General features: G+C 46.1%; 1 protein-coding gene across 1 annotated transcript in view; it reads right to left on the reverse strand.

Annotated features, from left to right (window-relative positions):
• Positions 1–2,079: 2,079 nt before the first annotated feature.
• LOC121282406 (ras association domain-containing protein 8-like) overlaps positions 2,080–24,891 on the reverse strand; it is a 51,723-nt gene continuing 28,911 nt past the window's right edge. The window contains exons 3-4 of the mRNA XM_041196123.1: positions 8,216–8,342; positions 2,080–2,138 (exon numbers count right to left, since the gene is read on the reverse strand). Coding sequence (XP_041052057.1) covers positions 2,080–2,138; positions 8,216–8,342 — 186 coding nt within the window. The remainder of the gene's footprint in view (positions 2,139–8,215; positions 8,343–24,891) is intronic.

A 24,891-nucleotide genomic window follows, 5' to 3' on the forward strand; every position in this document is an offset into this window, starting at 1 on the left:
CCAAATCTGTCCCCAAACGAGGAGGAAAGCACAGCTGAGATTTGTTATGAGCATTTCAATGACTATAGAGGCAATCTGGAGCCTTAATTTGTAAAGCGCACTCATAGCAAGTTTAATCCTGATTTGTGCCACTAATCTATCTCCCTGCAATAACCCCTTGTCCCAATCGTGTAACTCCCCAGTTGATAATCACTCCAAACACAATTAGGCACCAGGACAAACTGCAGATGCCTGTCTGAAACAAAACCTCCGAACATTGCAGCTGGGAGGCACAGAGATGGGAACCTCCAGCACCCACTAAACTAATCTCACATCTCATTGGATTTTGGATGTTGAATTCATCATCATGTGCAGGCAGGAGGAAAGGAGGGGAAGAGTGTGACATTGGCGTGAGGCTCGCCAAACGGAGGTGCATCACCCTGATGACCAAGTGGCAGCAGGGCCCCCTCCGGACCCAGAGGATGCAGCTCACAGATCTGCTGAGTGTAGGCTGCTCCCAAGACCCAGGGTATACAGAAGATGCATGGCATTCCTCCAGATGGGCGATAACCAATAGATTCAATGCCTCTGCATGTTCAGGGATCTGCAGGCTCACATCTGCCACATTTTCCAGGAGTTGATGCCACAGGGACTGGGAGGGCATCCATTGCCAGTTGCTCTCAAATACACTCCGACTCTTAACTTCTACATGAGTGGCTCCTTCCAGGGCTCCACTGGGGCCCTCTGCGGATCTCACAAGCTTCCGCCTACCATTGCATGCAGGGGGTAACGGACGGCCTCTTTGCCAAGGCCACCAATTATATGTCCCTCCCTAGAGATCAGGTTAGCCAGGCAGCCTAAGGATTGGGATGTGCTGCGGTTTCTGGATTCCCACAGGTGCAGGGTTCCATCGACTACACCCATGTGGCTATGAGATCTCCCTGGCAAGAGCCAATGCAATACATAAACAGGAAAGGGTTCCATTCACTCAACATACAGCTTTGCTGAGACCACCAGAAACACATCATGCAGGTATGCGCAAGATACCCCGGGAGCTGTAACAACGCCTATATCTTCAGTAAATCATAGAGCCCAGGCATCTTTGAGGGCCACTTCAGGGGTTGGCTCCTTGGCGACGAAGGCTACCTGCAAAGGACGTGGCTGATGATGCCCATCTGGCAGCCACAAGCTCCATTAGAGGGAAAGTACAGTGATGCTCATTCCACCACACAATCACTGGAAAAGCAAACCATTGACATCTTAAAGATGCGATTCCAATGTCTCGACAGATATGGCGGCATTTTCCAGTACACTCCCCAAAGGGTCTCCATGGGTCATCATGGCTCATTGTGCCCTGCACAACCTGCCACTGCAAAGTGGGAAGGACTTGCCAGATGATGAGATGGAGGAGCTGCTCGTTTCCTCTGACAATGAGGACATCAAGAGGACTGAGGGCGATGAGGTCAAGGAAGCTGAGACGGCAGGGGAAGAGGCCATAGCACAGGCTAGGCAAGGCAGGCATGAATGTGAGGCGCTAATAGCCACCAGATTCCAGGAGGATGATGACGACTAATAGCGATTATCCTGTTGGATCAGTGCTCTCTATGCTGGGCTCAGATTAACAACCTGCGTTGCTATCCTCATCATTTCAACCATCCACTACGATCTAAGAGTGAGTAGTTACACATTAGGCTCACCATGTCCTCTTCCTTTGAAAGGTGATGAATTCTGGGCAGCATGTCACCTTGCTGAAATGTGGTTCTATTGCAGGAGGGTGTCTCAGTATCACATGTCAGATGGTACAGCCTCTTCATGTATCTCTTCAGCGTCCCAGTTGCTATGGCAGCCGACAGGAGACAGGAGCTGGATAGCAATCCTCAGTGTGCTCATGGTTGTACTCCTTCAGCCTGGCAAGGTGCCTCAAGGAGAGCAATCACCAACTACTTCTTTGTGACTTTGATGGCCATACTGCTAGGCAACATTTGTGCCAAGCCAGCTGAGGACACTCCCCAATTGTTAATGCATGCTCAATTTTCTGTGTTAATTCAGCCCTCATAACATTGACACCCAGCACTCTCAGTGAGGGATGCAAGCCTGCAGTTAGCCTGACCTTTCAATGGGCATGGGCAGCCTCTTGAGAGCCACCTTCAGACACCTGCCTGCCACACCGGAACATGCATCCTCTTCAAAACAATCATTTTTCCCGAATGGCCAGCCCCGCCCCTTGCGATCCCGACATTTGCAGACACTCCATGGAATCCTCATAGCCCAAGTGCCCTTGGGGAGAAGGGGCAGCTAGAGTGAGATTGAGCTACCCTGGCCCCCTCTTGCATAACCACTAATGGATGTCAGCAATGCTTTCAGCAAGGAGTATAGCTCCTGGCGGAGTGCAAGGCGTACGTCCGCACCAAGGTCTCCATGGTGGCTGCCATCCTACCAACGTTGGCCTCATTACGCTGGCATACCAGTGCAATGAGCTCAGATTGAATATGGACCGACTCCCCCAACGTTCGTTGCAGTCTGTGGAACGCATATCAGGAATATGCCTGATATTCCTGTGTCTACAAGTAGTTGTTTGGTCATACAGAACTTGAGTATTGCTGAAAAGAAACATGTCTAAGCTTTTCACCTTGCACTCATCAGGACACTTCGCAAGAATACCAATGTAAGGGGAAAACAACAATTTATACTGGATGTGAAGAGAATGCTGATTGGTTGGCAAGCGGCGTGCTATTGTGAATGCACCGGTAATAGTGGCTGACAGTTAACTGCCCAACATTGTTTGAAATTTAAACCAGGTAGCTTGACTCTGAATGGTCAAGGCATTGGCCTGAGGAATGAGTCAGTGAATGGCTGTCACTTATTTTCTTTAGGTGAAAAAGGTACAATGTGTGCACATGTTCTTTTTGTCACACTGGCACTGAAAATCATACACCACATTACTCATTTGTGTGATAGGCAGAACATCTTTTTGGCTTGACAGTGACATCCTGTTAGTGGCGACAACCACTCACGTTGCAACTGCATAGTAGCAACGTGAAACAGCTAGCTTCACCTGTTGCTCAGATTTTTGAGATACTTTGCCCTTCCAGGGTAATCTGAGGATAACTGGGCACTTTTCAGAGCCCAGTGACGTGCTTAGGTCCGTTCATGATGTTGAATTAGGGCACATCAAAGGCATCCAGCAGGATAATGGCTACCCTGATCAGATCCTTTCGTGCCGTATATAACACAAACTCATGAATGGGCCTCACTCACCATCACTGGTGCATTTGCCACGGTAGTGCCACTTGCCAATCAATCAGGACTCTCTTCACATACAGTATAAATTTTTGCTTCCCCTTTATATTGGTATTCTTGCAAAGTGTCCTGATGAGTGCAAAACAAAAAGCTTAGACATGTCTCTTTTTTCAGCAATATTCCTGTATCTGTTGTTGCAGCTCCAACATCTGAGTTAGAGCTGAACCCACAGGCTGGTCATCTGAGACTCAGCAGAACGCTGGCCTCCAGCAGTTCTCCAAGTGTCTTGACCTTGGATTGGCTTACCTTCAGCTGCTGTAGTCCAGAATCAGTGCTGTGCTCACCAGATTGTGACGCCAAGTCAGCTCTAGATCTAGGTCCCACCAATGTGTGTCTCACTGTGCTGGTGGAGGGTGTGAGTAAGTGCTGTGATGGCTCGATTGTTAGTGTATCCTCATCTAAGGTGTTTTCAATGCTAGATATGAAGGGCTGGCTCCTGGTCTCCCTGGGGCATTTGGTTGTGGTGCCTATGAAAGAGGGTTGAGATATTTAGCGCATGGTTGCAGACTCCAAAACACAAGAATTGTCTCATAATGTCACTGTCTGAAGGAGTAGTTGGTGCAAGGTCCTCACTTGGGTCTGTGCCGCCGACCTCATCATCACCACAGGTACAGCCTCACACTCCTCTGGCCATGTGATATCAAGAAACGGCTGAAGGCACTGGACACTACAAAGGCTATGGGCTCTGACAATATTCCAGCAATAGTATTAAAGACCTGTGCTCCAGAGCTTGCTGTGCCCCTAGCCAAGCTGTTCCAGTACAGCTAAAACACTGGCATCTACCCAACAATGTAGAAAATTGCCAAGGTATGTCCTGTACACAAAAAACAGGACAAATCCAACCTGGTTAATTACCGCCCCATCAGTCTACTCTTGATCATCAGTAAAGTAATGGAAGGGGTCATCAAGAGTGCTATCAATCGGCACTTGCTTAGCAATAACCTGCTCACTGATATTCAGTTTGGGTTCTGCCAGGGCCACTCAGCTCCTGACCTCATTACAGCCTTGGTTCAAACATGGACAAAAGAGGTGAACTCCCGAGGTGAGGTGAGAGTGACTGCCATTGACATCGAGGCAGCATCTGACAGAGTGTGACATCAAGGAGTGTGGCAAAACTGGTTGGAGTCATACCTAGCACAAAGGAAGATGGTTGTGGTTGTTGAAGGCCAGTCATCTCAGTTCCAGGATATCGCATCAGGAGTTCCTCAGGATAGTGTCCAGCCAGGCCCAACCATCTCCAGCTGCTTCATCAGTGACCTTCCTTCCACCATGAGGTCAGAAGCGGGGATGTTCACTGATAATTGCACAATGTTCAACACCATTCAGATACTGAAGCAGTCCATGTCCAAATGCAGCAAGAACTGGACAATATCCAGGCTTGGGCTGACAAGTGGCAAGTAACATTCACGCCACACAAGTGTCAGGCAATGACCATCTCCAACAAGAGAGAATCCAATCATCACCCTTGGATGTTCAATGGTATTACCATCACTGAATCCTCCACTATGAACATCCAGAAACTGAACTGGACTAGCCATATAAATACTGTGGCTACAAGGGCAGGTCAGAGGCTAGGAATCATGCGGTGAGCAACTCACCTCCTAACTCCTCAAAGCCTGTCTACCATCTACAAGGCACAAGTCAGGAACGTGATGGAATATCACCACTTGCCTGGATGAGTGCAGGTCCCACAACACTGAAGAAGCTGGACACCGTCCTGGACAAAGCAGCTCACTTGATTGGCATCGCATCTACAAACATTCAATCCCTCCACCACCGACACACTGTGGCAGCAGTGTGTACCATCTACAAGATGCACTGCAGGAATTCACCAAGGCTCTTTAGACAGCACCTTCTAAACCCACAACCACTACCACCTAGAAGGAGACAAGGGCAGCAGATTAATGGGAACACCTAGCACAAAGGAAGATGGTTGTGGTTGTTGAAGGCCAGTCATCTCAGTTCCAGGATATCGCATCAGGAGTTCCTCAGGATAGTGTCCAGTCAGGCCCAACCATCTCCAGCTGCTTCATCAGTGACCTTCCTTCCACCATGAGATCAGAAGCGGGGATGTTCACTGATAATTGCACAATTTGGAAGTTTCCCTCCATGTCACTCACCATCCTGACTTGGAAATATATCACCTTTCCTTCACTGTCGCTGGGTCAAAATCCTGGAGCTCCCTCCCTAACAGCACTGTGGGTATACTTACACCACATGGACTGTAGCGGTTCAAGAAGGCAGCTCACTACCACCTTGTCAAGGGCAATAAGGAACATCACCAAGAAGGGATGGGCAATAAATGCTGGCCCAGCCAGCAAAGCCCATATCCCATGAATGAATAAAACAAAAGCTCAACAGCATGCTCCTCATAAGGAGTGAGGGCCTTGAGTTCAGGCATTCCAACACTTGTCTGGGACATCTCCCTCTTATTGTGGACGAGCTTGTCCTGTATAAAGACAGATGGAGAGTGTTTGAGCTGGACGCATGCCAAGGCAGATGATAAGGATGCCTGGCTTGTGTGGGTGCTGACTGGAGCTGTGCACGTGATGAGGACGCGAGCTTCACAGTTTGTGAGCACAGATGGAGAAGTCAAGGTGTGTGGGGGAAAATCATTGGTGATGTCCCTTGTGCTCGTTGTGTGTGAGATCCCAGTGGACTGTCAGCCTGCGAATGTTGGTGTGGCTTGTGAGAGCGTGAGCTGAAAGTAATGAGAAGGTTGATTTATCTGGCAGAGCAGATGAGATCATTCATCATTTTTCAGCATTGGATGGCTGATCTCTTGTGGGCTGCATTGGCACTCACCGCCCTGGCCACTTCCTCCCAAGCCGCAGTGGTGAGGTTGGTGGACCTCCTTCTGCCATCATGGGGGTAAAGCTCCCCCCAACGATCCTCAGCAGCATCCAGAAGGTGACCCAGCTAAACTTGGGGCCTGCAGTCTTCTTCCCTTTGGAGGCTCTCTCTCACTTGGAACAGTCCTGGGCAACAGACATTGACAAAGCTGTGCATGGGTGTGGTTTAAATATGCAAGTGAAAGGCTATTTCCCCCAACTTAGTCTACTGCATTTGTTGCTCCCAATGCGATCTCCTCTACATTGGAGAGACCAAACGCAAACTGGGTGACCGCTTTGCAAAACTCCTGCAGTCTGTCCACAAGAATGACCTAAACCTCCCTGTAGCTTCCCATTTTAACACTCCATCCTGCTCTCTTGCCCACATGTCTGTCCTTGGCTTGCTACATTATTCCAGTGAAGCTCAACGCAAACTGGAGGAACAGCACCTCATCTTCCGACTAGGCACTTTACAGCCTTCCGGACTGAATATAGAATTCAACAACTTTAGATCTTGAACTCCCTCCTCCATCCCCACCCCCTTTCCGTTTCTTCCCCCTCCCTTTTGTTTTTGTTTTTTCCAATAATTTATATAGATTTTTCTTTTCCCACCTATTTCCGTTATTTTTAAATCTATACCTTTTATGCCCTGTTAGTCTTATTCCACCCCACCCCCACTAGAGCTGTACCTTGTGTGTCCTGCCATCCATTCTTAATTAGCACATTCATTTAGATAATATCACCACCTTCAACACCTCTTTGTTCTTTTGTCTGTGACATCTTTTGATTATCTGCTCCTATCACGACTTGCTTGTCCCTACAACCACAACCCCCACCCCCACTTCTCTCCCCCCCACCCCCCCCCCACCTTAAACCAGCTTATATTTCACTGCTCTCCTAATTTTACTCAGTTCTGTTGAAGGATCAACTTTTTTCTTCTCCGCCGATACTGCCAGACCTGCTGAGTTTTTCCAGGTAATTCTGTTTTTGTCCAGGGAAATCTGACCCTGTGTGCTCTCCTCAAAAAGAAAAAAATGACTTGTATTTGTATAGCAATTTAGAGGACCACCAGATGTCTCAAAGTGCTTTACAGCTTTTACAATTTGCTTTCCTACTTATCTTTGTATCGTCAGCAAAGTTGGCTACTATACACTCGGTCCCTTCACCCAAATCATTAATATAGGTTGTAAATAGTTGAGACCTGAGCACTTATCCCTGTGGCACACCACTACTTACAGTTTGCCAAACTGAAAATGACCCATTTATCCTGACTCCCTGTTTCCTGTTTGTTAGCCAGTCCTCTATCCATGCTAAAATATCACCCCCAACACAATAAGCGTTTAACTTATGCCATGCCCCTAATTCCCAGGGCCTGCTCTTCTGTGCTGGTAGCAGTCATCCCCATTTTATGCCCCAGTGGATTTTTTGGAGCCACATCAGGCATTCAGAGTCAGCCAGACTTTGATCTCTAACTAGAAAGCCCTGCACAACTGAATGTTAAAAAGAAACAAAAGAAAGGGATAGTAAAGGGGGTCCCCCTCCAACATAAACCAGACATTTGCTGTGCAGTTCACATCAAAAATTAGAAGTAGAACGCCTGCTCAGATAACAGATGGCCTAGCTCGAATAAAAATAGACAGCTTGCAACTCAAAACATACTAAGTCACCCACTAATCACAATGCTCCTCACAACTAGCATACCTGCTTTATCAAGATATAGCAAATGTTCTGTCATACATTCATGACAAGATGATGCAGCTTTCTCTGAGGGTCCAAGGTTAAGGGCTTTTGTGAATAGATGTAAATTGCTGCCTCTCTCTATCTGAAACACTGCTAAGGCTCCTTCACCTTTGACCTTCAGTTGAAACTTTGACTTGAGCAAGTGTGAAACAGAGTTATGAACCCAGAATGTACATCATGGCTACCATTTTCCTTTAATTGGGGCCATTGGTTTATAGAATTGAGCAATTATATTTTATGTCCATTATCTGGGATTACTAGATTTTGGGGATCATCCCCTTTGGTTTAGTCCATTCCTTTGTGGGAATTGGATTGCGGTGAAAGAGCAGAATGCCAGAGGACAGCAGTAATCTGTAGTTACTCACCCATAACCTCAGCAGGTCCCTCCTGTGCTGGAAGGATGCTGACCTTGGTCCCTGTCTGTTGAATGAACTGCAGGAGGTTTGCCTGTCGTAGCTCTCTGGTCAGATCTTCCAGCTCACAGCGTTTCCTCTGTGTGGGGAAAAGAGAAGTTGTTTGGTTCTTTCTTTTAGGGGGCCATGGTCCCAAATCCCTGTTGTGCTCAATTGCTTGTGTGTTTGACTATGTGAGTCTGTTTAGTATTGATGTTCATTGTAATTGATTGGTTATGCCTGGCTGTGGACTCAGAGAAAAGTAAGCAAACTCATAATCAAACACAGAACAATTGAAGACTACCAGAATCACCAGGAAAATACTGGGATTCAGAGGGTTAAATTATGAGGACAGATCACATGGTCTTGGCTTGTATTCCCTTGCATTTAGAAGAATAATGAATAATCTGATTGAGGTGTTTAAAAGGTTGAAAGGAATAGTTATGGCAAATTCTGAGAAACAATTTCCTCTGGTGGGTGGGTCAAGAACAAAAGTGCACAATCTTAAAATTAAAGCCAGACCATTCGGGAGGGAGATCAGAGTCAAAGCGCTTTTTCATAAAAAGGCTGGTAGAAATGTAGAACGCTTTCTCCAAAAGGCTGTGGGTGCTGGGGGACAATTGGAACTTTCAAAATTGAGATAGAAGATTCTTTGTTCAGTAAGATTTCAAGGGATGGATGGCGAAGGTGGCTGATAGAGTTGAGATGCAGATGAACTACGATTTAACTGAATGGTGGAACAGGTTTGAGGGGTTGAATGGCCTACCTCCACTCCTATGTTATTTTGTTCCTTCACTGGAATTGATCCCTACATCACAGAGGTGAATGGGTAGTATTCTATTCTTCCTAGTTTGGTTAAGAGGCTTACAGTGATGGCTCCAGTGCTTAGACCTGCTTTCTGGGGAGCTAGTGTAATTATTCTTGCCAGCTTTGTTAAGAATGGCCATCCAGAGACAATAGGGCTTAAAATGGTCTTGGCCTGCGGCACAAAATAGGCCCAAAATGAATGGGCAGCCTGCTTTACACCATGGCCAGCTATGGCTGTTCCCAAGGGGCTGAATTTTCACTGGCTTGATCCATAGGCAGGCAGGCAACCAAAGAATTATGCCAATGGCCTGTGTGCTGGTCTACCTGCATTCCTGACACCAACAATGTTTGCAAGGGTAGCGGAGAGGACATGCCAGCGAACTCGCCGCATCAATCATGAGGCTAATTATGATTGCTAATGAGCACCTTAGGAGCTGGTCTTCTTCACTTTTCTATTTCTCATGGAGGCAGGCAGCCTCCATTGGCTGTCAGCTACAGAGCAGCTCAATGGAGGCGATGACATGGTCAGCTGCGAGATTATGTTAGAGGACGCATTTCAAATTGGCACTAGACAGGCTGAGCAGGGCAGAGGGTCTCTACCCCATTATCTAAAAATCTGATTAATTTAAAGAACGCGTCACCAACCTAACCCTGTCTCCCATTCGAGACTTCCTGCTGCCCTCCAAATGTAGATAATTTTAACTTTACTGTTTTCGTACATAAGTTGGCAATGTGCAAATGGCAGCTGCAACAATGCCTGCCTAAGCAAGTCACAATGTGGCCCACTTTTCGATGGACGCACCTCCGCTCCCCCTCCGGTGGCCAACTGATTGCCTACTGTAAATCTGTCCCCAGACTAATTGACTGGCTGTTTCCAAGAAAATTACAAAAACCAGCAGCTCCCGTCGGGGGTGGACTCAGGACCCGGAAAAGAGCCCGCTTCCTGATTCCCACCTTCCCTGAGAAAATCTGGCGCTGGGTTTTCCACTCTCCCCTGGAGGTCCTGCTGTGAGATCTGAGGGGCTGCAATGAGGTGAACTCCCCTAAGAGCAGGAGGAAGTGGACAATCTCTCCAACCAAGAAAGGTGTGGGTGAAAGTGGCTGAGGATTTCAGCAGCAACATTGTGGTCCCTCCAACCTAGAGACAGTGCACCAAAATCCAGCATCTCAGCATCATCGGAAAGGTGAGTGGCACAACTTGTTCAGATGCTAAGTCCCAAACTCTGACTTTCCCAGAATTTTCCTGCATGGCCTCAGGTCAACCTGCCTCGTAGCTGCACTCATTCCTCTCCTGGAAAAGGGTGGGATGATATCAGGAACCTGACATGACATCAATTCCAGAGAATTTAACTCCCTGCGGTCACACAAACTTGCCTCCCATTGTCTGGGGAAATTCCCCCATTAACCCTGTTTCTTTCTCTACTGATGCTGCCAGACCTGCAGAATATTTCAACCGTTTTCTCTTTTTTACTTTGACCAATAATGTTGTAAAGAATAATAATAACCCTGAGGATTCGAAGTGCTTTAGAAACCAACAAAGGGCTACCAAAAATTTAAGAAAAGGAAAAAAAATAGAACACAAGAGTAAGCTAGCTAGGAGTATGAAAATGCTTTGTAAGAGCTTTTACAAGTCAATGAAAAGGAGGAGAGTAACTAAAGAAAAACACTGAGGCCTAGGCAGAAAAAATTATCATGGGGATTGAGGAAATGGCAGAGACATTGAACAAATATTTTGTTTCTGTCTCCACAGTAGAAGAAATAAATTACAGACCAGAAAGACAGGGTAACCAAGGGGCTAATAGAGAATGAGGAATTTAGCATGATTAATATCAGCAGAGAAACAGTACCAGAGAAACTTAAGGAACTAAAATCCAACAAATTCCCAGGACCAGATGGTGTAGATCCTAGAGTTTTAAAAGAGATAGCTGCAGTGACAATGGATGCACAAGCTATGATTTTCCAAAATTCCCTATATTGTGGAAAGGTCCCAGCAGATTGGAAGTTAGCAAATATAACACCAATATTCAAGAAAAGAAGGAGCAAGAAACAAGGTGCTGTAGGTCAGTTAGCCTGACACCCGTCATCAGGAAAATTATGGCATTTATCATTAAGGAAGTCTGGACATTCCACGTGGAATATCATAGCACAGACAGACAGACTTATCATGGTATTATAAAATGGAAATCACGTTTGATGAATTTGAGGATGTAACTAGTAAAGCAGATAGATGTAGTATACTAGGATTTCCAAAAGGCATTCAATAAGGTGCCACATAAAAGGTTAATACACAAGATAGGGACTCATGCAGTTGGGAGTAATATATTAGCATGGATAGAGGATTGGCTAATGGACAGGAAGCAAAGAGTAGGAATAAATGTGGGATTTTCAAGTTAGCAGGCTGAAGCTAGTGGCGTGCTGTAAGGATCAGTACTGGAACCTCAGCTATTTAAAATCTATATCAATGACTTAGATAAATGCCTGAATTTTCACTCCCCGGACAGGAGCACAGAGTCAGGAAAATTCCTGGCTCCACAAACCTGACCCAGGAAAAAGTGCCCTGGATGCTCCGGGTTTGGTTCCGGGGGGGGGGGGGGGGGGGGGGGGGGGGGGGTGGGGTGGGGGGTGGGGAACAGATGCAATGGGATTCGGGCTCACGGCCCCCCAGAAAATGTTTGGAGGCCGCCATAGGGGCTGCCGGGTACAGTGGGTACATCTCGGTGATCTGGGACTTTGTTGAAGCTGTAAAACAAACCAAAAAAACATTGCTCTATACATTCCCCATAGCCCCATCCATGTCATGCACCTCCTATGGCCCTTTATAGCTCCTATGCTAACCTATGCCCTGAACCCACACTCATAGTCATGTACACGCTTTGCAAACTTAGTGCTAATTCATGACCCCTCCGCCACCTACCACCCTTTGCCCTTTATAGCTCCTATGCTAACCTATGCCCTGTACCCACACCCATGGCCCTGTATACCCTTTGCAAACTTAGTGCTAACTCATGACCCCTCTGCCACCTACCATCTTTGCCCTTACACCCTCCATTCCAACACATCCAGTATCCACCATGGGCAGACCTCAGGGCCCATGTTGAGGTAAAATGGATCAAAGTTCCAAGGCCAGAATGTTCCAGCCCTGCTGGCATTGGGCATCATGGTGGGCAGGGGACAATATGGCGGGAAGGCCAACAATGGGTTTTATGCTGTTGTGAAACCAGTTTGTGATAGTCTGCTCCACCTGTCAATGGCAGGTCACGGTTCCCACCGCTGCATGTCGGGTGGGGTGGGGGAGGGGCAGGTGTGGGAGGCAAGGCAGAGCACAGACTGAAAGAAATATCAAGCACATGCTGGGGTGGGTGGGGGGGGGTTAGTGGTGGTGGTGGGGGGTGTTGAACAAAGCGGTCACACACTTTGGAAAAGCTTGTAAAAAGTGAGCATTCTTCCGCAGCTGAGATTGCAGCTCCATTGACATGCTTGGAGTTGGGCCTCTGAAGCTTTTCTGCCCACTCAAGCGATGCAGAAGCATGAAAGCGCCACCAAATGCTCCAGAACCTTTCACCCCCGGGGCACAGACTGCAAATTAATGTGCATTTTAGGGGGCTGCAGAGCAATTGGCTGACTGGGCAAGTTATAGAATCCCTTTGTGAAAGCTGGCCATGGTGCAGTCACTGGTGGAGGTGCTCACAGCCCCTTGCAATGTCTTTATTAAGGTTTGAGACAGTATCCATCATGGTTCAAGCTTGCAGCGCAGCCTTGCAGTGCAGGTTAGGAGAATGCCTGCGCCTGAGCTCAGAGCACAGCATGCAGTCCAGTGGCTGAAGCTGCTGCCAATCGGTCAAGTGGAGTGGGGTGGAGCTGGATGGCGTTTGGACAGCCAATGAATGCACTACACATTGGCCATTCAAGTTGTGGCTAGCACTCTCCTGGTACATTAAGGGGCCTTCAGACTTAACCAAGCGAGGTTCTTAGTACACCCACCCTAACCCACGCATCTCTCTCTTTGATCCTGCAGGAGGAGAACATCAGGATCATGGAGCCTGGTGATTTCATGGTATGTCTCATGGCTTACAGGGAGCAGAGAAGAAGAAGAGAGTGGCAGAGGCACCTGGCTCAGCAAAAGAGGAGCACCACCCTTAAGATGAAGGGGCGGCAGGGCTGCTGCACACACAACTGAAGATCCACAGTGAGCCATCCCTTAAAGGTGCCTCACTAGACCCAGGGCCTATAGGCAGCGCCAGTCATTCCTGCAGATGACCAACAATCAATGTCGCCGAAAACTGCGTACGTCTAGGGAGCTAGTTGGTGCCACCTGCTGCAGGAGTTGGCGACATGGAGGGCATCCACTGCCAATGGCTGTGAAAGTGACTGCAGCGCTCAATTTTTAAGCTAGTGGCCCCTTCCAGGGCTCCACAGGTGACCTATGCAGGATCTCACAAGCCTCCACATGCAAATGTATCCAGGAGGTCATGGACGCCATCTTCAGGAAGGCACAGCATTTCGCCCGGGATCAGGAAAGCCAGGAAGCGAGAGCTCTGGGATTTGCGCAGATCTCTGGATTTCCACAGGTGCAGGGAGCCATCAACTGAACTGACGTGGCGTTTAGATCTCCATGGTAACAAGCAGTCAACTACATCAACCGCAAGGTCTTCCACTCGCTGAATGTTCAGCTGGTGTATAACCACTTAAAATGTGTCCTACAGATCTGTGCATGGTTTCCAGGGAACGTCCACAGCTCCTACATCCTCAGTTGGTCTCAGATCCCTGACATCTTCCAGGGTCCACAAAGGCTGCAGGGGGTTGGCTCCTCAGGGACAAGGGTGACCCACAGGGGACGTGGCTGATGATGCCCGTGCAGTGGCCTCAGACTGCAGCAGAGCGACGGTCTAACGAGGCTCATGCTGCGACCGGGACTTTGGTGGAGCAAATCTTGGGAATTTTGAAAATGAGGTTCCCGTGCCTCCACAGGTCCGGTGGAGCATTGCAATATAATCCCCAGAGGGTGTCATGCATCACCATCACTTACTGCATGCTCCACACCCTTGTGCTGCAGTGAGAGGAGGACCTGGCTAAGGAGGAGATGGAGGATCTGCATGTATCCTCCAATGAGGAGGGTGTTGAAGGGGATGATGATGATGAGGAGGTCCTCAAAGGTGTGGATGTCAGCGATGAGGCCATCGCACTGGCCAGATGAGGTAGGCATGCTCAAGAGGCCCTCATAGTTGCAAGATTCATGGAGGATGATGATGAGATGCAGTGAGGACAGTCCAGTAATCTTCACCTTGCATCTGTGAATGTTTGACTTCTGTGTGGCTGATGGCAGCGCACATACCCTCAGTGCTCAGGCTCATTTCATGGAGACGCAGCGGAGGCCCTAATAGTCACTAGATTCAAGGAGGATGATGACGTCATGCAGTGAGGACACTCAATAGATCTTCACATTGTCTCTGTGGACGTCTGACAACTGTCTGGCTGAGGGCAGCTCACCTACACTCTGTGATCATGGAGATGCATCCGTGAAACTTTAAATGCACCTGATCCTTTGTCAGCCTTCAGCACCTGACCCCTTCAGGAGCACAGCCTCACTGGTCACAGATGCTGATGAAATGGGGGCCAGCCCCATCCCAAAGATGCTGGGAGCACACAGAGAGAATGATGGAACTCTGTGCTGGCGGCCCAGTGCAATCTGGCAGCAATGATGAGCCCCATTGAGGTGCAGGAATGACTGATGTAACCAGTGAGTGTGAAGCCAGACCATCACTTTGGTGATTACAGACTGCACAGAGAAGAGACTGAGGCACCTTCCGGGATATTGTGCAGGCACCAAGGTTTCACATCTGAGTGGCATGAACACTGTTCATCATAACAAGGAGCCATAGGCAAGGAAACATTCTTGGGAGTTCATTTACAATAGTGAACATTGTGTACAAGTGATTAACACCCATGTCCAGGTTGTGGTTATGGTACTGGGTTTGTAACCCAAAGATCAAGAGTTCAAATCTCACAATGGCAAACTATGAAACAATGTAACATCATCTGAAAAACAGATGGAAACGTGTTTGTACTCGAAAGAGTTACATCTTCTTAACTTTCCTAACTCTGCTGCTACATCTTGGTGCTTCCCCAACATCCACAGCGGAGCTGGAGGCCGCCTCCTGACTGCTACTGGGTCTGTGATGGGTGTCCCCTGGAGGGCTGAGACCTGGAGGGCCCCAGCTTGCTTTTAGGGTCCTGCTGTATTACAGTGGCACTATCCTTGGTCTGTGGAGCTGGAGCTGCTGGGGTCACAGGAAAAGGGGATTCAGATAGGCCGGGCACTCTCGGGTGGATGGCCCTGGAGTGTGCACCTGCTGATCCTTCTCCCTATGGGTGCCTGAAGGCCCCAGTCTGACTCCATGAGCAGAAGAGGTAACTGTAGTGAGATCGAGCTGCCCCACACCCCTCTCATGTTGACACTGATGGAAGCCAACTATGGTATCAGTGATGGAGTTGACCCTTTGCAGCAGTGCAGGACCGATGTCCTGGACCAAGGTCTCCATGGCGGTCATCATCCTACCAGTGTTGACCTCAGTGTGTTGGCATGCCAGTGCTGTCGCCTCAGACTGTCACCTCAGGGGGACGGGCTCCTCCATTGTGCCATGCAATCTGAAGGGTGCATCGGACATTCCTTCCTGATGTTCCCGAGCTTGCCTTTGCAGCTCCAGCTACTGAGGTATGACCGAGTCTAGAGGCTCCTCATCTGACTCGGACTCAGAAGATTCCTGGCCTCTAGAAGTTCTCCGAGTGCAGGAAACATGGGGAGTCCCTGCCGCTGCCTGCTGTGGACCAGACAATGCGATGTTCTCACTGGATTGTGACCCCGAAGCTACTCTAGAACTAGGTCCCACCGAGGTGTGTGTCTCTGCGCTGGTGGAGGGTGTGGGTGAGCGCTGTGACGGGACTTCAATATGGGTGTCATCAGAGTCTTCTTCCAAGGTGCCTTTGGGTTGTGGACTTAGTTTGTGGATCCCCTCGGCTGCTTCCCAGATGTATCTGCGAAAGCAAAGAGAGATAATTAGTGCATGGCACGGGACTGCAGAATAGGGGAACTCTCTCACAGCATGGTTCTCTGATAGATGTTGCACTGCTGGATCCTCACTTGGCTGAGCACTGCCAATCTCACCGTCAGCACAGGAAGGGTCCAGATCATCACTGGCCAGCTGGATGGCTCTGTTTTCAAAGTCTGTAAGGATCTTGGTGTCGGGCATTCCTCCACCAGTCTGTGACCTCTCCCCTTTGTTGTGTGCCAGCTTGTCCTGCATGAAGAAAGATGGAGAGGATGTAAGCAGAACACCTGCCAGGCCAGATGAGGAGGATGCCTGGCATGTGTGGGTGCTGAGTGGTGCCATGGACAGGTTGATGACACAATCCCACAGGGCAGAAGAAGGTGTGTGTGAGAGTGAATGTGGTGTCCCTTGAACTGGCAGTGAATGAGAACCCTGTGGATGTGTGATGGGTTTGTGAGTGTGTGAGTGTGAGAGTTGGGAGTGATGAGAAGAGTGATGAGAAGAGAGAATTACCCTGGTGAAATCGAGGAGATCATTCATCCTCTTTCAGCACTGGGTGACTTTTGCAGGGCATTGGCACTGACCACTACTGCCACCGTTTCCCAGGCTGAATTGGTGACCTTGCTTGCTGGTCTTTGCCCAGAACAGCAGTAGAGGTCTTCACGGCTGGTGTCTGCTGCATCCAGTAGGCGCCCGAGGGAGGTGTTGCTAAATTTTGGGGCAGCATATTTCTTCCCTTTGGCAGCAATGCCTTTGCAGCAGCTTCTCATCCCTTAGAAAATGCTAGCTCCGTGTAGGGGTGCCCTTTAACTATGGTGCCCAGATCATTGAAGGCTGAGGCAACTTTGGAGGGAGGGGGGTGGCGGGAAAATCAGAGGCTGCCCAGACAGAGATCCGTGTGCTTCCAGGAAATGCATTTTAAAGAGGTGGGACTAAGCAGAATGGGACAATATGGCACGAAAATCTGCCATTGCGGCAGGCGGGTAAAATGTCTTTTGTCTCTCCACTCCTGCTACTGCATTTGTGCAAAGCTGGGCGATTGCAGAATTTATTTTTTTTAACAAAATAACACTCTCATTCTGTTACTAGATCCAAGTTGTTTTTGGTTTAGAGGTTTATGGGTTAAATTGCAGTCATCAGGCATGATAGCTGCAACTCTGACTCTGGAAACCCTTTGTTTCTTTATGTGAGTTTTGAGGCTGTATGGGAGGACAGTTTTTAAACTCCTCTAGCAGTACTATTTCCCTTAATCCTTCGTACGTACGGTCAACTTTGAGGTCTTGGACCCGCCAGTCAAATGGTAGTTGTTTAATTCCCTCGAATTCCATGAAGGTCCATGTGGGTTTTTTTTACCGGCGTTCCAGAACTGTTGGCTCAGTTATGAGTTCATAGGCAATGAGAATAGCAGCCTTTGTCTGACCATAACTTTTACAACTGTCAGTAGGCACCCTCACAGGCCTTTCCTGTGAGCTGACTTTGTAACAGCAGTGTCCAAAACTCTGCTTGCTATTGAAATTTTGCCAGTTTCCTCAAAGGTTGTAAAAAAAAATCGTTTCCACATCATCTTCTTCAGACTTGGGGACAAATTGGGAATATTTCAGCAAACTTCATGGATGCTAACAATAAAAAATAAGATGGTTACTTTTGATGTGACAGCATTTCTACAAGAGGAGGAATTAACTTGGCAAAAACTGGCATGGCTAAACATAGAACAGCTAAAAGTCACAGCTAAGCAGGTGGAACTTAGTATACGCAATAAAGCACAGAGACCCAAAATACTAAAAATGCTGTTCAACCATCTCAGCCTCACTCCAGATACGGAACAGGTAGAAGATACAGAATCTGAAACAGACCTGGTTACCCTAATCAAAATTCACTTGGAAGAGTGGAGGGTCGAGTTAGAGTTTTAGGCAAAAGAGAGAGAATCCCGAGAGAAAGGGAGAGCAAAAAAAAAGGAGAGCGTGTTTTTCAGCTCAAAAAACTAGGGAGATAGTTGCAGGGACAGAAAGAGAAATTGTAGCTACTCAGGAGATCCTGATTTTAGCTAGCAGTAATTTAAATACCCTTAGCCCAGAGGCAAATGTTGATTTCCTGAAAAGCACTCTCCTTTTTTTTTGCTCTCCATCTCTCTCTTTTGGGATTCTCTCACTTTTGCCTGAAACTCTAACTCGAGCCTCCGCTCTTCCGGATGAATTTTGATTTAGGGCAACCAGGTCCGTTTCAGGTTCTGTATCTTCTACCTGTTCCGTATCTGGAGTGAGGCTGAGATGGTTGGACAGCATTTTTAGTACCTTGGGTCTCTGTGCTTTATTGAGTATATTAAGTTCCACCTGCTTAGCTGTGACTTTTAGCTGTTCTATGTTTAGCCATGCCAGTTTTTGCCAAGTTAAGTCCTCCTCTTACAGAAATGCTGTCACATCAAAAGTAACTATCTTATTTTTTATTGTTAGCACCCATGAAGTTTACTGCTGTAATCTCTTTTGTTTCTTGTTTTAACAATTTTGGATTTATGTTGCTTTTCCTTTTCACTTTTAATTCCTTTAAAGTCATACTTGGCTATTTGCAATGATTTTATCTCACTGCAACATCCAATTTTTCATGGACAGAATTTATGTGTTTTCTTACTGCCTGTGATCAGTGTGTTTGTATGTGAGCAGTAGGTGTTCTCTTACCCTCAGAGTGATTGTCCCCATTTAAATAATTCCAACAGCAAGTTTTTTGTGAATTTAAAAATAAGGAAGGTTATTTATTATCACATTTGCCCCAGAGGTTTAAACGTGACGTCTCATTCACTCCACTCGCTCGCGCTATCACTCACTCGCAGACTAGATACAGATTTGGGAAAAAACAATATAATTACAATCTATGGTTGTCTCAGTCCCTTTTCCTGATAGGCCTGTTGGTTCTTAGATGAGTTGAGACATTGGTTGAAAGGAAGGTCTTGTAGAGCAAAGAATTTTCAGTAAGCTGTGAAGCATCTTATAGTCCAATATCTAGGTGGTTGCTTCTCAGGTGAACTTGAAGTTGGAACAAGTTGGGGAGAGACTTTCTCCCACCTTCAATGCATGGTTGTTTATTCCCTTGGCTGCTTAGTTGACATGCAGGTGGTTCAATCGCTGTCTGATGGAATCTCTCTGCAGAACAGTTTCTTGCTGTTTTAAAAGCAGGCAACAAACATGGTTGGCTCACCATGTGACCAGTTACAAGTCCAAAGCCCTTTTCCAAATAAAGTGGGTATCTAGGTCAATTATATATCCTGTGTGATGACTGTCACACCTTGAGTGTTTGAGACAACAGGTGTCTTTGTATTTAAATGACCCATTCAATTTGAAATTATCCTTTTGAATTAGTTTCAGGAAAAGGCATTGAGTCAACATCAGTCTGGAAAATTCCTTTTGTTCCCTCATGAGACAGGGGACTGTGTCAATCCACAAGAGAAGTCAGGTGATCCTCGGACGACCGTCTTTTTGTAGCCTTTTGTGGTTTTCAAAAATACAGCGTATTGACAGAAAGCCCATAACATACCAGAACATGACAGCAGCCTGGCAGCTCCCTTGACAACTTGACAGTTCCCTTCAGCTTGACAGTTCCAATCAGCTTGACAGCTCCCTTGACAGCTTGACAGTTCCTCCAATCAGCTTGACAGCTCCAATGAGTTTAGCCACTTTTTATGCACTTCCTTGTCTGTTTTTAATAATCCCAAAGGGCACCTGACCTCTCCCAAATGACATCTTACCTCTTCCAAAAGTGCCCATGGAACTCTCCAAAAAGGTACCCTACCTCTCCAATGAACTCTAGCAATGAACCATCTCCTGAGAGGTCTAAAACCCACAAGTCATGTTTTGGACATCTCAGCTATGAAATTTTTTTCTGTTTGAAGGTACATTTAAGATGTGCAGCTGACTCCGTGAATCAATGATGTGCAAAATACACCAATTGGTACCAGGTTCGGGGGTAGAACTTCTGGAATCGGGTCTCTGGCTCATCATGGTTAAGCTGGAGACCCTATCCATCTAAATAAAAGTTCAGGCCAAAGAGTCTGAGAGTAACTGTATTCAAGTTTGCTGATGATACAAAGTTAGGAATGTGAATTATGAGGTGGACACTAAAAGCCTGCAAAGAAATGAAGTGAGTGGCAACAAGGTGGTAGGTGGAGTATTATGTGGGGAAGTGTAAAAATTATTCACTTTGTTGTGAAAGGCTCAGAACTTTTAAATGTTGATGCTCAGAGAGACTCGGGTATACTCATGCAAGGAACACAGAAAGTTAGCATGCAAATACATCAAGCAGATGGGAAGGAAAATGGCATGTTGGTCTTTATTGCAAAAGGATTGGAGTACAATGAAGTCTTGCTATAATTGTACAGAACTTTGGTCAGACCACACCTGGAGTAATGTATGCAGTTTTGATCCACATACTTAAGGAAGGATATAGTTGCCTTGCAGAGAGTGCAGCCAAGGTTCACTTGATTGCTCCCTGGGATGAGGGAGTTTGTCCTATGCTGAGAGGCTGAGTAAATTGGACCTCTACTCTCTGGAGTTTAGAAGAATGAAAGGTGATCTCAATGAAACATACAAGGCCCTGAAGAGACTTGAAATGGTAGACACTGGGAGGTTGTTTCCCCTGGCTGGGGAATCTAGAACACAGAAGCAATAGCTCAGAATGTGAGGTTGACCATTTAGAACTGAGATTAGGAGAAATTGATTCGCTAAAAGGGTTGTAAATCTTTGAAATTCTTTACCCATGAGGGTTGTGAATTCTCCACCATTGAATATATTTAAGGCTGAGATAGACAGATTTTTGGTCTCTTGGAGAATCAAGGATGTGGGGAGTGGGCAGGAAAGTGAAGTTTACAATGAAGATCAGCCATGATCATATTGAACGGTGAAGCAGGCTCGAGGGGCCATATGGTTTATTCCTGCTCCTGTTTCTTATCTTCTTATAATCTCAATGTTTGGTCCCTTGTCCAAATATCTCTATTTTAGGCTTGGTGTTAATTTCTATCAGATTATGCTTCTGTAAAGTGCCGAGGGAGGTTTTACTATGTTACAGGTGCTTTACAAATGTAGGTTGTTGTTTATCTGAATGCAGTAAGGACGCAGAGAGAAAGTAGTAAGACCACAAGGAATAGTATATTTGGAACGTATAGATAAGAGAATTCAGAGATGCTCTGACTAAAGCAGTAATATACAAGGAGACAAGAAGGTTGATATGGGTTTACCTTAATTCAAAATGAAGCCTCATCAGCATTTGCACAGTAAGCTTTCATAATGTACACAATAATGGACTGATTACATTATCATTTAACCGAATGTTAAAATGATTTAAATGACAACGCGCACATCTGTGAATAGGGACCATTAGAGTAATGAGCACCTGAGAAGACAACACCACTGACCTAATCAACTGAGTCCGTTAATCTCCTTTGTAAACCATGCATCTCATCTGAAGTGCCTTAGGGTTAAGTTTCACCTGCAAGGATATCAAAAAAATGATATTTAAAGTGTCTAATTTCTTGTGGTAATTACAGGTCTGTTGTTGGGCTCCTTGTAAAATGGCAGAAACCGTTAATGTGGCCCTTTGTTCCGGAGGGGCGTGTATAAAAGAGGTCAGTGCCAATCCATTTATCCTGACATCAGGTGGTACTTATAGGAGGCAATGTGTGGCTGATTATTACCGTATTTTCAGACGAGAAAGAGGCATCTAGATCTACAAAAAAATGCAGCTGCTAAAACTCCCTGATGGGGACAGCTGGCCAAGTTCTAGCATTACTGGAGAAAAGGGAATTGAAGGCCATGAACCTGAAACATTGCAATTCTTTTCCCCTGTTGTGAAAGTCAAATGAGATATTTTAATTTTTTTTGCTATAAAGAAAGAAACTACATTTATATAGCATCTTAGCACAGTTTCAGGGCCTCCCAAATAATTCACAGCCCATGGGTTACATCTGATGTGGAGAGAATATTGTTATGTAGGTCAAAAAACATAGCCAATTTGTGCACAGCAAGATCCCAACCATGTGCAAATTAATTGAATGACCAGATCGTCTGCTTTAGGTTAAAGAAGAAATGTTAGCCAGAGCATCAGGAATACTGTCCCAGGTCTTTCTCAAATAGTGCAATGTGATCTTTTGCATCCATCTGAATAAGCAGATAGGCTGTTCAACATTTCATTTGAAGCAGAGTTGTACAGCACTCCCTCAGTACTATCAACTGAGATTATGGGAGGAATTTTATGGCAGCGGGATTTTACTGTCCCGCCAACGTCAATAGAGTTTAGAATGGCTTGCTCCATTTTATGGCCCCATCCCCTCTGGGATGGGGCTGTAAAATTTCAGCCTAACTGACAAATTATTCATTCAGAGGCAAGAGTGCTAGCAGCCAAAAGCAAACTGACATATAGAGTGTAGGAACATAGGAGCAGGAGTAGCCCATCAAGCCTGCTCTACTATTCAACTAGATCATGGCTAATCATCTACCTCAACACCACTTTCCCCGCATTAACCCTATATCCCTTGATGTCATTAGTATCTAGAAATCTATCGATCTCCGTCTTGAACATACTCAATGATTGAGCTTCTGTAGCCCTCTGGGGTAGAGAATTCCAAAGATTCACTACCCTCTGAGTGAAGGAATTCCTCCTCATCTCAGCCCTAAATGGCTTGTCTCTTATTCTGAAACTCTGCCCCAAGATTCTAGACCCCACCAAGCCAGGGGAAACATCCTTTCTGTACGTACCCTGTCAAGCCCCTTAAGAATTTTATATGCTTCAATGAGATCACCTCTCATTGTTCTAAACTCTAGAGAAAAAGGCCCAGTCTCCTTAAACTCTCCTCATAGAACAGTACTGTCATCCCAGGAATTAGTCTGGTGAACTATCATTGCATTTATTTATTTATTTATTCATTCATTCATTCGGCAGTATTCATTCCAGGAAAGAAACAAGTGAAAAACAACAACATAAGATCCCTGATTTTAACCTCCCTTCTCCAGCAGGAACAGACTGGATTCAATTTGGATGAGATATTCAGCAGCAGGCCATATAAGAACCCATGGTGTTATTTCAAAGAATAACAGGGGACTTTTCCTCAGTGTTCTGGCTAATATTCATCCCTCAACCAACATCACTAAAACAGATTATCTGGTCATTATCACATTGCTGTTTGTGAGAGTTTGCTGTTCGCAAATTGGCTGCCATGTCTCCTACCTTACAACAGTAAATGCTTCAGAAGTATTTTATTGGCTGTGAAGTGCCCTGGGATGCCCTGAGGTGACGAAAGGTGCTATAAAAATGCAAATTTTTTTTCTTAATCTTCAGTTGTAATAACAAGCAAGTAATAAATGTAGAACACAAGGGTACATGTTGGAACATAGAAAGAATGATTAGGGATGAGCATATTTAAACACCATCATGTGAACATTGATTGTACTCACATGAAAGTATTTCATCAGTTTAGTTAACAGATGCACCATCCTCTTAAAGTTCTTAACACCACATTTAAAATAGAGGATACCAGAATTTCATATTAATGCAGCAAGTGTTGGCATATTAATATTCAGAAGCCTAATTTCAAGGCTGAATGATCTTAAATTTTTGAGATTTTGGATCCTTTAGTGGATTTAAGAAGAGGTTGCATTAGTAAGTATAGTGATTGTGGGTAAAACCTTTCCTACGGTTTTAGGGGTCACATGATTGTACCGTTAAATCAGCCCTAAGTGCAGGGGTGGAGCTTTCTAGTCATGGACCTGGTTCAAGCATGTAGTTTCTTCAAGAGCTCTTTAAATAAGGTTATCTGTTTCAAGTAAGAAACCTGTCTGGTACACCAAGTTTGTTACAGTAAGCATCATGTAATCACAAATAGAACTGTGTTAAATGTTAGGGCTGATTTTCTCAGGAGCTGAAATGCCAGCTTGACTCAGTTATTACACTCTCAATGAGGCAAAGCATTGTGGCTTCCAGCTCTGATTTGGGAATATAATCTAGGTTGATTCTCCAGTGCAGGGTTGAGGGAGTGCTGCATTGCTGCAGATATAGGATGAGGAATTTGATCATGTAAAATTTGCTTTTTGGGTGCCAAAGGGCTTCCCATGCCAACAATTTATCAGCAGGAGGCACATATTCATTATGAGGGGGCAATGTGTCACCTGCTATATTGGTAAAGGCCAGGAAATCAGTGCGAATCAGGTATTGGGCCCTTTGCACATGAAAATAAGAGGCCCAACACATGTTTAGGTTCCCTGAGTCAAACCAGTGTAATCTTAGGAAAACCAGGCCTACTTTAAGGACTGCTTGTTGGGCCTCAACCAATTAAAGTTAGTTTTTAAATACACATATTAGGAGCAAAGAGAAGAATGCATATCCAGACCCCACATTAAAAGAATGTGGGCCATCAATGCTTCATTAGGCCCTCCACAGTCCAACCCTCACCCACCCCCCCCAACCACCATTTGTGCCCCCATAGCTAAACATCTCCCACTAACAGCTGTTAATTTTCACTTCACCCCAGCTCCAACTAACTTCCAACCTGACTATCCTCATGCTCTTAACTGAAGGCTGCTGTCTACTAGTGCTGTAGCACCTGGTTTTCAAACACACTTCACTGGGCGAGCTCACACTCTTGGAAATTAGGCTGCCCATCGGGAGAACCACAAATCGTACTTTGTCTGCAACCCCTGTGCCCAAATCGCGTGCACGCAATTTTCTAACATTTTTGGCTGAGATGTTAAACTGAAAAAACATCTGCCTGCTGAAATGCATATTAAATGTACGGTGACACTTTTTCTAAGAGCAGGGAGT

Source organism: Carcharodon carcharias, chromosome 9, assembly GCF_017639515.1.
Source record: "Carcharodon carcharias isolate sCarCar2 chromosome 9, sCarCar2.pri, whole genome shotgun sequence".
In the NCBI taxonomy this organism is placed as follows: domain Eukaryota; kingdom Metazoa; phylum Chordata; class Chondrichthyes; order Lamniformes; family Lamnidae; genus Carcharodon; species Carcharodon carcharias.